General features: G+C 43.6%; 1 protein-coding gene across 2 annotated transcripts in view; it reads right to left on the minus strand.

The window, feature by feature from the left end:
* Window positions 1–12,291, minus strand: part of LOC142575656 (three prime repair exonuclease 2-like) — a 36,163-nt gene that overhangs the window by 18,872 nt on the left and 5,000 nt on the right. For both annotated transcript variants that reach the window (XM_075685199.1, XM_075685191.1), the window contains exons 2-3: window positions 9,842–10,020; window positions 3,604–3,761 (exon numbers count right to left, since the gene is read on the minus strand). In XM_075685199.1, the coding sequence (XP_075541314.1) occupies window positions 3,604–3,761; window positions 9,842–9,976 (293 nt within the window). In that variant the 5' untranslated portion in view covers window positions 9,977–10,020. The remainder of the gene's footprint in view (window positions 1–3,603; window positions 3,762–9,841; window positions 10,021–12,291) is intronic.

Here is a 12,291-nt window from a genome sequence, read left to right on the forward strand (position 1 = left end):
ACCTGTGATGTCTAGGTAACTTCACGTTACCTTATAGTATAGTGTTCCAAAATGCCTGCGTTATTAAAAATTCAATGAAATCCACTAAAATTCACTAAAATGTTACTGGGAATTTCAGCGACCTTGTTGTCTCACTTCAGTGACATACTTCAAGAAGTTTTTGCAACATTGGATTATAATGATTATTTCTGACTGATAATCAGATAAACAAGAAAACTCACTGAGGCATTTTTCAGCCTTCATATATATATATATATATATATATATATATATATATATACAGTGAAGTAGACGCGCGTATGAAGCAGTTTATTGACGTTTCGGCCGGGGTCCGGCCTTCATCAGAATACATTGCATGATGTCAGTACAGTTAATATACATGTGCCTATCAACCAAATGAAGATACGTTTACATGAAAAACGAATAAAATTGGCGAACAAAATGCATCCGAAAAGGATAGCTGACACGTCTATAGACCGATGGCGATTGCAAACATATCATCTAAAATATAAAGCATAAAAACGCACCAAAATGAATTGTAAAAACCAATCACCACGTGACAACAAAACGTCAATATGTGCTCAATATGTGCTATGTAATCAAGCAAACCCAGACACAGAAAAAGGGGAATAGCGGCGTACTAGTAGAAGAAGGGACAAGTGACGGGCTACAAAGACAGGCAACTCAATTTTCCTACACATTTATTCATACCACATGCAACGGTATCAAACTTATAGATAAGGAAGGATTCGCGGGCTTCTCTATCATAATTAGAACGAAATCCAGATTCAAGCAACGCGATTCTCAGTTTATCAAATGAGTGGTCAGGAAGATGCGAGTGTCTTGAGATGGGCAGGTTGGGCAACGTGTTAGCGTGGGATTTACGATTGTTAAAACGGAATCTGAAAGGCCCTTCTGTTTATCCGATGTACCGTTTTTTGCAGAGCGTACATTCAAGCATGTATATTACGTTTTTTGTGTGGCAGTCGAAATCGCCTTTGATTTTTAAACAAAAGTTTGAAGACGTACTAGTAACCTGTCGCGATGTGACCATGTAGGGGCATAGTTTACATCGCGGTTTTCGACAAGGATGGCATCCGATGGCATCAGGGCAGTCAGTCTTAGATGATGATGCTAGTATATTTCGAATATTTCTAGCTTTACGGTATACTGCTTTAGGCGGATCAGAGAATATGCTTTTGAGGCGTCCACTTTGCATTAGAATATTGTGGTATTTCCAACTTGCCCATCTCAAGACACGCGCATCTTCCTGACCACTCATTTGATAAACTGAGAGTCACATTGCTTGAATCTGGATTTCGTTCAAATTATGATAGAGAAGCCCGCGAATCCTTCCTTATTTATAAGTTTGATACCGTCGCGTGTGGTATGAATGAATGTGTAGGAAAATTGAGTCGCCTGTCTTTGTAGCCCGTCACTTGTCCCTTCTTCTACTAGTACGCCGCTATTCCCCTTTTTCTGTGTCTGTGTTTGCTTGATAACATAGCACATATTGAGCACATATTGATGTTTTGTTGTCACGTGGCGATTGGTTTTTACAATTCATTTCGGTGCGTTTTTATGCTTTGTATTTTAGATGATATGTTTGCAATCGCCATCGGTCTATAGACGTGTCAGCTATCCTTTTCGGATGAATTTTGTTCGCCCATTTTATTCGTTTTTCATGTAAACGTATCTTCATCTGGTTGACAGGCACATGTATATTAACTGTACTGACACCATGCAATGTATTCTGATGAAGGCCGGACCCCGGCCGAAACGTCAATAAACCGCTTCATACGTGCGTCTACTTCACTGTGAATATTTACCCGGACCCAGAACTGCTTTTTTTTCTGATATATATATATATATATATATACACACACACACAGTAACATATACATGTATACATACAGTAAAACCTCTTTAATTCGAAGTCATCGGGACCGCAAAAAATCTTCAAATTAAGTGGGTTTTCGAATTAACCGAACACACAAAGAAATGCAACCCAGGCAAAAAATATCGCTGCAGGAATGCACTACCTTTATTCAGCGATCTTTGGATTACTTAAAGTAATGAGAGATGCCGGTTTGCCACGTCCTGTAGTTCGAGGCTCCAAGGGTCATGTTTTCTAGTTGGCCAGCTATGGGCGGCATTTGAGAATTTCCAACGTGGCACTTAACAAAACTGCAGATAATGTTCAGCGATCCAATAACTTCCCTGAGAGTGGGTGCTCGGGAGGACTCGTTAGCGTCGTCGTCGCTGTCATCGCACATGATCGCATCAGCGGTAGCTTCACTCTCCAAGTCTGAGTAGCATGTTTGTTGATCACTTTCAAAGTTCAAATACTCGGCGAAGCCGACTGCACCCGATTCGCTATCCTCTGCGGAGAGTGCATTGATGCGGTCGCAATACTCGGCTCCTTCTTCATCAAGTGCACATGAATAGTCAACATCACCATCGACAGTGCTTTCCTTCAAGAAGCCACCGTGTTCAAAACACCGCATGATCAAAGTGGGTTCCACTTGCTTCCATGCATACACAATAAGACACGTGGCCCCGAGGAGGTCGATGGAGTACTCCTTGCCGTTGTCGTAGCAAAGGAGTATGCACTTGAGCAGGTGGTCGTGGTAAATCTTCCTCGTGTGGTGAATGACGCCTTGGTCCATTGGCTGTGAGATCGCCGTGGTGTTCGGAGAAAGAAATACCATCCTGATAGCTTTCAGGTGTGGGATGTCACCATGCGCCAGGCAATTACCAACGACGAAGAGGCTGTCAACAACATGGCTGTCATTTTCCACTAAAGCTTGCCTAAACACGTACCTGTGGTCACCATGTTCCTCATTTTGGGACAGCCTGCACCATTTCAGGCAATTATACCTTTGGCGCAGCTTGGCACCTCTTTCCCACCTCTGACATTTATGTACATACAGGAGGAGCAGACAAAGCTTGAAACTGTATGGGGGAATCCCTATGAGCAATGCAATGCATAATTTTGGTTTGGAACAGGCAGCAGAAGCTTCACAATTAGTTAAGCATGAAAAGCATGTACACAATGTCAAAATAATGCAAAATAAGTCTAACAATGTGGAATGCACAATGAGAATGACAACAGGACCACAGAAAAGATCAAACAGCCCAAGGAAACATATTCATTACACCCATAATGCCTGTTGTAGTCAACGTTAGCAAAAGATAGTTGTTAGACTTTGCTTTGGACAAGACAAAAGTATCACATTCTATTCCCTTGTAAATATCTCCATGAACTGTGCAGTTAACTTCCCATCAGTAGTGTGGAGCTTAGGACTAACATAAGTGACTGCTTTTTGGACCATCTTCAAAAAAAACTTTTTCTTAAGTACTTCCCTCAACACAGCAGTGTGATCCTTAAATAAGCATACTATATGAGGGTGATGGTGTTATAAGTCTCAAAATTTCGCTGGGGCTATCAGAGATGCTCCAGTGGGAGTACCGTGCACCTAATCGTGCACCGGCACGAGCACTTTTGCATTCTGCCGCCCATCAGATTCACCCACCCACACTAATTCCTTCAGTTTCAAAAATCAATGTGCTTAGACATCCGTGCCGCTTAGTGACCCTCACCTGTCCACAGCCACCATGGCTATTTCAGTTATGCTGACTGGCTGGAACTTGGAGGGCAGGCCTGTTGTTTCGAGGTCGAAGAATACTAGTGTCTTGACTGGCTGAGGAAGCACTGGTGACAAGCGTGGCCGGGTCACTGCTGCAGCAGGCATCTGTTGCTGTAAAAAATTAGACCGACATTTGAAAAAAAAAATTCAGGCAGAAACCATCTTAAGGTGAGTGAGATGAGTGTCGGCATTACTGCAATTATCATTGAAGCAATGTAGTAACACGCCATATTGCTGGCACCATCATTATCATCAGCCTGGTTACGCCCACTGCAGGGCAAAGGCCTCTCCCATACTTCTCCAACTACCCCGGTCATGTACTAATTGTGGCCATGCTGTCCCTGCCAACTTCTTAATCTCATATGCCCACATAACTATCTGCCGCCCCCTGCTACGCTTCCCTTCCCTTGGAATCCAGTCCGTAACCCTTAATGACCATCGGTTATCTTCCCTCCTCATTACATGTCCTGCCCATGCCCCCCATTTCTTTTTCTTGATTTCAACTAAGATGACATTAATGACATTGCTGGCACCAAAACACCTCATCTATGAGATGTGTACTGCAGCCAGGCTCCTCGTGTGTTTCCTTCTGGACACACTGCCCCATCTAGCAGCACCACCACAAAGTCCACGCAAGGCATGTGCCTGAATATATATCCAGACAAGCATCTCTCGTTGGATGACGGCGAAAATCCATGCTGCAGGCCAAGCGCTGCCAATGAGATAAAGAACACCCTGCCGCTTCTTCATCGCCAGTCACGACGCAGCCGACCTTGTTCACCGAACGCACGCTTGAGAGCAGCACAATACTACTGCACAAACACTCTGTCACGTGGCTTTTTTCATATTTCGAGGGCGTTCTTTGCAACCCGGAAAAAAGGACTACGCGAGACGCACCATAAAGGAAAATTATGGGAAAGTGGGTTATGGGGAAAACAAAAAATTGTCTGAACTACTATAGGCTATTGCGAACAGTGTCCGTTCTGTTCAATTCGCTTGCGACGCGCCTTTCATTTTTAAATTCTTGGCTCAAGTTATGTGGGACACCCTGTACGATACGGGTTCAATTCTGCCCTGCACCAGAGAAATATGAAAAAAAATGTTCTCACTGAAGAGTGGCAAATATCCAATGCGCATTTGCAGTCACCCAAGTGGGCATCAAAGAGGTTCATTGAACAGTAGCATACTGAAGGCAGCACAAACGAAGGAACAGCCATGCTGCCAAATAGCAACTGAATGGAACTACCCGCTCGAACTAAAGGAAGCTTAAGAAAGGGATAGGCAAGCAAAGAAATGGCATATTCCATCCTGTCGATCCCCACTACCTACAGGCCTCACACGATGAGATACTGTCACAGTTACAAGAATAAGACCTGGGACAGTAATAACCACAGCTGTGACCTATCGATGGCAACAAGTGTACAGCCGTCTTGCAGCTGATCCTGGTATACTGCCACCAGTGAGAGAACAGCCAAAGTGCCCCGTATGTGGCCGTAAAACTGCACATTTGAAACACATTTTATGGTAGTGCCAAGCATTGGCCACCCAGAGGCAGCAGGCCTTCCAGGGACTCCCTACGTGGTGCACACAATGAGGTCTTTAGAGAATAGTGAACATAAAACAGCCATCCCCTCTACATGAGCCTCCATGATTTTATAAGGAGCAACCAACTTTATGAAGTGACTTAATGCCTATGCCCTGAAGTCATGTGTAAATTTATTTTCAGAGTCTAAATTTTTGTATTTTATTGATTTAGATTTTAATAAAGACATTTTAATAAAGACATTAGAATTTGGTGCACGTTAAAGAACCCCAGGTGGTCGAAATTTTCGGAGTCCTCCACTACGGCGTGCATAATCAGAAAGTGGTTTTGTCACGCAAAACCCCATAATCCAATTTTTAATTTAACTCCTGCGGGGACGGTAGAGTATCCGTCTCCAGTGCAAGAGGACCGTGATTCAAATCCCGGTGCCGCGCAATTCTCCACCGGAAAATACAAAAAAAAAATACGTGTGTTGAGAAAATTGCACAAACAGGCCTGGAGTGCGGCCTGATCCCGGTGACCAGAACCGGTAACGCACTCTCTCACCAGAGTAGGATTGGCCACCCTGGTGCAGTACTTGGCCACAACCTCCTATATGAATACAACAATATCAAACCCCGGCCCTCAGTCCCCAGCAGCCGCGAAGCAACTGACCACGGCGGCGGTCAGATCTGTGACGCTGCAGAGGGTGCTAAGAATACCTGGCTCCGGACAGGCCGCCATTGGAATCTGAACCTGGCAACGTTTAACGTTAGAACGCTATCTAGTGAGGCGAGTCTAGCAGTGTTATTGGAGGAATTAGAGGGTAGTAAATGGGATATAATATGGCTCAGTGAGGTTAGGAGGACAAAAGAAGCATATACAGTGCTAAAAAGCGGGCACGTACTGTGTTACCGGGGCTTAGCAGAGAGACGAGAACTAGGAGTCGGATTCCTGATTAATAAGGAAATAGCTGGTAACATACAGGAATTCTATAGCATTAACAAGAGGGTGGCAGGTCTTGTTGTGAAACTTAATAAGAGGTACAAATTGAAGGTGGTACAAGTCTATGCCCCTACATGCAGTCATGATGACCAGGAAGTCGAAAGCTTTTATGAAGACGTGGAATCGGCGATGGGTAAAGTCAAAACAAAATACACTATAGTGATGGGCGACTTCAATGCCAGGGTAGGCAAGAAGCAGGCTGGAGACAAGTCAGTGGGGGAATATGGCATAGGCTCTAGGAATAGCAGAGGAGAATTATTAGTAGAGTTTGCAGAACAGAATAATATGCGGATAATGAACACCTTTTTCCGCAAGCGGGTTAGTCGAAAGTGGACGTGGAGGAGCCCGAATGGTGAGACTAGAAATGAAATCGACTTCATACTCTGCGCGAACCCTGGCATCATACAAGATGTAGACGTGCTCGGCAAGGTACGCTGCAGTGACCATAGGATGGTAAGAACTCGAATTAGCCTAGACTTGAGGAGGGAACGGAAGAAACTGGTACACAAGAAGCCAATCAATGAGTTAGCGGTAAGAGGGAAACTAGAGGAATTCCGGATCAAGCTACAGAACAGGTACTCGGCTTTAACTCAGGAAGAGGACCTTAGTGTTGCAGCAATGAACGACAATCTCATGGGCATCATTAAGGAGTGCCAAATAGAAGTCGGTGGTAACGCATTTATACAGGAAACCAGTAAGCTATCGCAGGAGACGAAAGATCTGATCAAGAAACGCCAATGTATGAAAGCCTCTAACCCTACAGCTAGAATAGAACTGGCAGAACTTTCTAAGTTAATCAACAAGCGTAAGACAGCGGACATCAGAAACTATAATATGGATAGAATTGAACAGGCTCTCAGGAACGGAGGAAGCCTAAAAACAGTGAAGAAGAAACTAGGAATAGGCAAGAATCAGATGTGTGCGTTAAGATACAAAGCCGGCAATATCGTTACTAATATGGATGAGATAGTTCAAGTGGCTGAGGAGTTCTATAGAGATTTATACAGTACCAGTGGCACCCACGACGATAGTGGAAGAGAGAATAGCCTAGAGGAATTCGAAATCCCACAGGTAACGCCAGAAGAAGTAAAGAAAGCCTTAGGAGCTATGCAAAGGGGGAAGGCAGCTGGGGAGGATCAGGTAACAGCAGATTTGTTGAAGGATGGTGGTCAGATTGTTCTAGAGAAACTGGCCACCCTGTATACACAATGTCTCATAACCTCGAGCGTACCGGAATCTTGGAAGAACGCTAACATAATCCTAATCCATAAGAAAGGGGACGCCAAAGACTTGAAAAATTATAGACCGATCAGCTTACTGTCCGTTGCCTACAAAGTATTTACTAAGGTAATCGCAAATAGAATCAGGAACACCTTAGACTTCTGTCAACCAAAGGACCAGGCAGGATTCCGTAAAGGCTACTCAACAATAGACCATATTCACACTGTCAATCAAGTGATAGAGAAATGTGCAGAATATAACCAACCCTTATATATAGCTTTCATTGATTACGAGAAAGCGTTTGATTCAGTCGAAACCTCAGCAGTCATGGAGGCATTATGGAATCAGGGTGTAGATGAGCCATATTTAAATATACTGGAAGATATCTATAGCGGCTCCACAGCCACCGTAGTCCTCCACAAGGAAAGCAACAAAATCCCTATAAAGAAAGGTGTCAGACAGGGAGATACAATATCTCCAATGCTATTCACAGCATGTTTACAGGAGGTATTCAGAGGCCTGGAGTGGGAAGAATTGGGGATAAAAGTTGATGGAGAATACCTTAGCAACTTGCGATTCGCTGATGATATTGCCTTGCTTAGTAACTCAGGAGACCAATTGCAATGCATGCTCACTGACCTGGAGAGGCAAAGCAGAAGGGTGGGTCTGAAAATTAATCTGCAGAAAACTAAAGTATTGTTTAACAGTCTCGGAAGAGAACAGCAGTTTACGATAGGTAGCGAAGCACTGGAAGTGGTAAGGGAATACATCTACTTAGGGCAGGTAGTGACCACGGATCCGGATCATGAGACTGAAATAACCAGAAGAATAAGAATGGGCTGGGGTGCGTTTGGCAGGCATTCTCAAATCATGAACAGCAGGTTGCCACTATCCCTCAAAAGGAAAGTGTATAACAGCTGTGTGTTACCAGTACTCACATGTGGGGCAGAAACCTGGAGGCTTACGAAAAGGGTTCTGCTGAAATTGAGGACGACGCAACGAGCTATGGAAAGAAGAATGATGGGTGTAACGTTAAGGGATAAGAAAAGAGCAGATTGGGTGAGGCAACAAACGCGGGTAAACGACATCTTAGTTGAAATCAAGAAAACGAAATGGGCATGGGCAGGACATGTAATGAGGAGGGAAGATAACCGATGGTCATTAAGGGTTACGGACTGGATTCCAAGGGAAGGGAAGCGTAGCAGGGGGCGGCAGAAAGTTAGGTGGGCGGATGAAATTAAGACGTTTGCAGGGACAACATGGCCATAACTAGTACATGACCGGGGTAGTTGGAGAAGTATGGGAGAGGCCTTTGCCCTGCAGTGGGCGTAACTAGGCTGATGATGATGATGATGAAAGACATTTTATCAGTCACTAACAAGCCATTTTAAGAGGATAAAATATGGAAACTTCAATAAGAGCAGTGTCTGCTGCCATTTTAACATTAGGCTATAACGCTGAGTACATTTCAACAGCCTCATTTTCTATGTTCGCAGGTAGTCTAAATATTTCCTGCATAAAGCAATGATAGACTTCCTAAGGCCAAGCTAGTGATCTTTTATTGAGAGCTGTTAACTTTTTGTTTTTTTGCTCAATACAACCATGGATATCTAATGCAGATGCTGGTAAGGCAACTTCCCAGCAATAAGTAGTATTAAAATGTTCATTAAATATCCCACAAGCACTCAGAAAGTGAAATATTGTTTTTTGTCGCTAAAGCAATGTGAATATTCAATTCATTACTACCTGAACATACAAACATGGCAGGCACAACATTCAATCGTTCTTTGTATTTCTTTTATATTTGGAAAGAAAGAATAAAGTTATTTTTCTTTTTTTATTTAAGAAGAGTTGCTGCAAGGCATAAATGTTTTTTTCATGTCATTTCATTTGCATGTTGCTTCCATGTTTCACCATTTGTACTTAAACATGTGTTACCTACATTTTCTCATAGTTTAATTTATCTCCTACAACCATAGTACTATAATAAAAAGGAGCTCCATAATTAGTTCACTTCCAAGATCTGTTGGAAATTTTTTTTCTCTCCTTATGCCCAAAAAGCATGTCACAAAAGGGCAACACAGTGGAATCCCCCATTTACTGCAATAAACCAGTACCTGTCCCATTTGTGCATCTTTTTGTTTGTGATCACCTGTTAAACACTGAAGTTTATTACTTTATGGCACGCCAACTAGCCCAGCAAAAGCATCTTTTATTATAAGCCATTTGAGACCAAACCACATATTACTGTAACAGGCACTTAAGAACAAAATTCCTCCAGGGCCTTCTTCAGCCAGATATCGCTCAACATTTGAGTTGAACAACCGACAGATTGCTAGAAGCACTTCAATTCACTAAGCAAGCGTAATTTTGGTACATGCAGAGCCACTGTAAAGGTTTTTCTCTACATTTAACAATGATTACAACATTCCTCTTTATTTACCTGGACAGTCTGTTGAGTGAAGTGGTTGACCAGAGCATGCGTTTGCAAGGGCCGTGTCGGTGATTGCATGGGCTTGTCTGGTGACTGTATCTGAAAGTGTGCCAGTGGATTGAGGCTGGACATCCCCACAGGCATCGCTCCTTCATAGGACGACACCACTGTTGTGGCCTGCACTTCAGCTGGTAGCAAAAGAAAAAGAACAAGATGAAAAGGTCATTATTTTATCAGCAGCATGATGGAAGACAACACAAACACGCACGTCCATGTATTGCTGGGCCAAACTGCAGAATATTTATAGCACAACACAAGAATAATGCTCGTGTTCATTACACCAAGGTTGGAGCTTAGTGAACCGTGGACTATGGCCTTTTCTTCCCCACGACATCAACTAGCAAGGATAAAGCGCTTCTCACCTGGCGTTCAGGATGCCAACAGGCCTCCTTACCCTGGATTGCAAATACCCCTCATCACACGCATAACATATTGCTTGAAATTATCGAAAGGCAGCACATGTCAAGCATAATGAAAAGCAGCCACTCCTGACAGTTCTACAATGTAGTTAAAACAGTATGGCCTTTGTACTGCACTCGAACACTGCAGGTGCTCAGATTCAAGTCAACAATATGTGCAAGATGGCAGCCTTCTCATACATTTACGTTTTCTCTGAATTCACAGGTTAAGCTGGCTATAGAAAAGGAATTAATCCACAACTGCAATCAGCAGTAACGTTAGTTGAACATGTATGAAAAATTAGCTGAGGTTACCTGAATCAAGACTGAAGCATAAAGAACAGACGAAAGATTTGCTGCAGAGAATAGACGCCACTGCAACATTGCTTTGGTAACCCAATGACATGACAGCATGAGCCAAAAGAAAGTGGATATTCCACTGCAACTGGCACAATGGCCCAAAAGAAATTTTGCTTGTGTTTCGTCCTCAATGGCTGGCCATGGTCACGAATGCTGGCATAATCTGCCTGAGAAGTTACCCTGCTGACAACCGGTAGAATCAACTTGCCGGCAGTTCATAGACTTCCATCCTAGCTCTGAAGTTTGTGTTGCATGGCCACCTGGTTGCATGAATAGTGCTGTCATAATCTGCCTGGGACGTGTTTGAAGTTCTTTCTTCACATTCACTTTGCCAGCAGTCTGTGCTGGCATAATGTACCTTAAATTTAGCCCGAAAAACAGTGCCGATGCTCTTCTATCTAGCTGGAAGCACCTTGCTGCCTACCACTCACATGTAGCATGTTAGATGCCCCAAGCGTAAATTGACATAGACAGGGCATCCCACTTTGGCAGTCATAATACCGGCAGTAGGACAAGCTTCGTGCTACAGTGCACTGAAAAGGCGACTTCGGTGGGCTTAGATGGCCGAGTCGCCACCCGTGCTGCAAGGTCGGATAATGTATGCTGACCGTTCCATCAAAGAAATGAACTTGCCTACCTTTTCTACATTATTGTTCGACATAGAGAATATGTTGCAGTGTAGTTTGGCATTGTCATGTGGTATGCATAAGCAGCTTTTCAAGTAATGAAAACTACATTGTTGTACTGACAACCTGCAGTGGTAGCGAGACCTATAGGTCACCTCCTGTGTGGTTTGATAACTGACAACTAGCTTTTGCTGTTGCTACGTGGACACGGGGGCGTCTTCGATTATCTGTCCCCGACAGTCCCGGACTGCCAAAGGCAATGCTTTCAGCCAACGAGCATTACGTACGCATCGGCTCTGGCAGTCCGGGCAACAAATCAAATCAAAGAAACCCAGTGAATGTACCCACTTTGTGCTTTAAGGATGCGCAAGACAGATGATGTAAGCACACGTTATGCTTCTAGTTTCACTATTTTGCAATAACTTGAATGTAATAAGGACTATTAGCTGCCAACTGTTTGTGCATCTTAGGCAGAAACTAAGGTCGAGGTACAACTGAAATGTGGCTGGTTCTGAGTAAACAAAAAAAAAACAAGAGCCCTAATTCACAACATTTTGCAACAGCTGTTTATGCTATTTTCTTGTAAGCTGAAAAGTCTGCAAAATGGCATGATGCATTAAGCTTTCTCGCGTTGATCAGCAGTGGGCAAGCAATAGACGCCTCAGCACGGATTAAACGATGCCAACTTGCTGGCCAGAGTCTGTGAAACTAACTTGTACCTGGTGAACTGCTGCCAAATTTTCGGCTTACTCCGAAAAATTGCCAGCATTTGACATGTGAGTGAAGCCAGCTATTGATGTCGAACTGACGGCAAAAGTTCTTTCAGGCGACTCTGCCAGCAATATATCCACCCCGCGAATAGCAAAAAAATAGTAAACAGCAACAAATTCCGAACAAAATACAATAGCAAAACTGCCTGGGGAGAGCTGCAGAATGCCTAACACTATGTTGACAGAACGGAACATTTTCGCGGGAAGCCGACATCAAGTTCCAAAGGGCCCAGCCGCATGTAAAG

The sequence above is a fragment of the Dermacentor variabilis genome, chromosome 1, assembly GCF_050947875.1.
Source record: "Dermacentor variabilis isolate Ectoservices chromosome 1, ASM5094787v1, whole genome shotgun sequence".
Lineage (NCBI taxonomy): Eukaryota > Metazoa > Arthropoda > Arachnida > Ixodida > Ixodidae > Dermacentor > Dermacentor variabilis.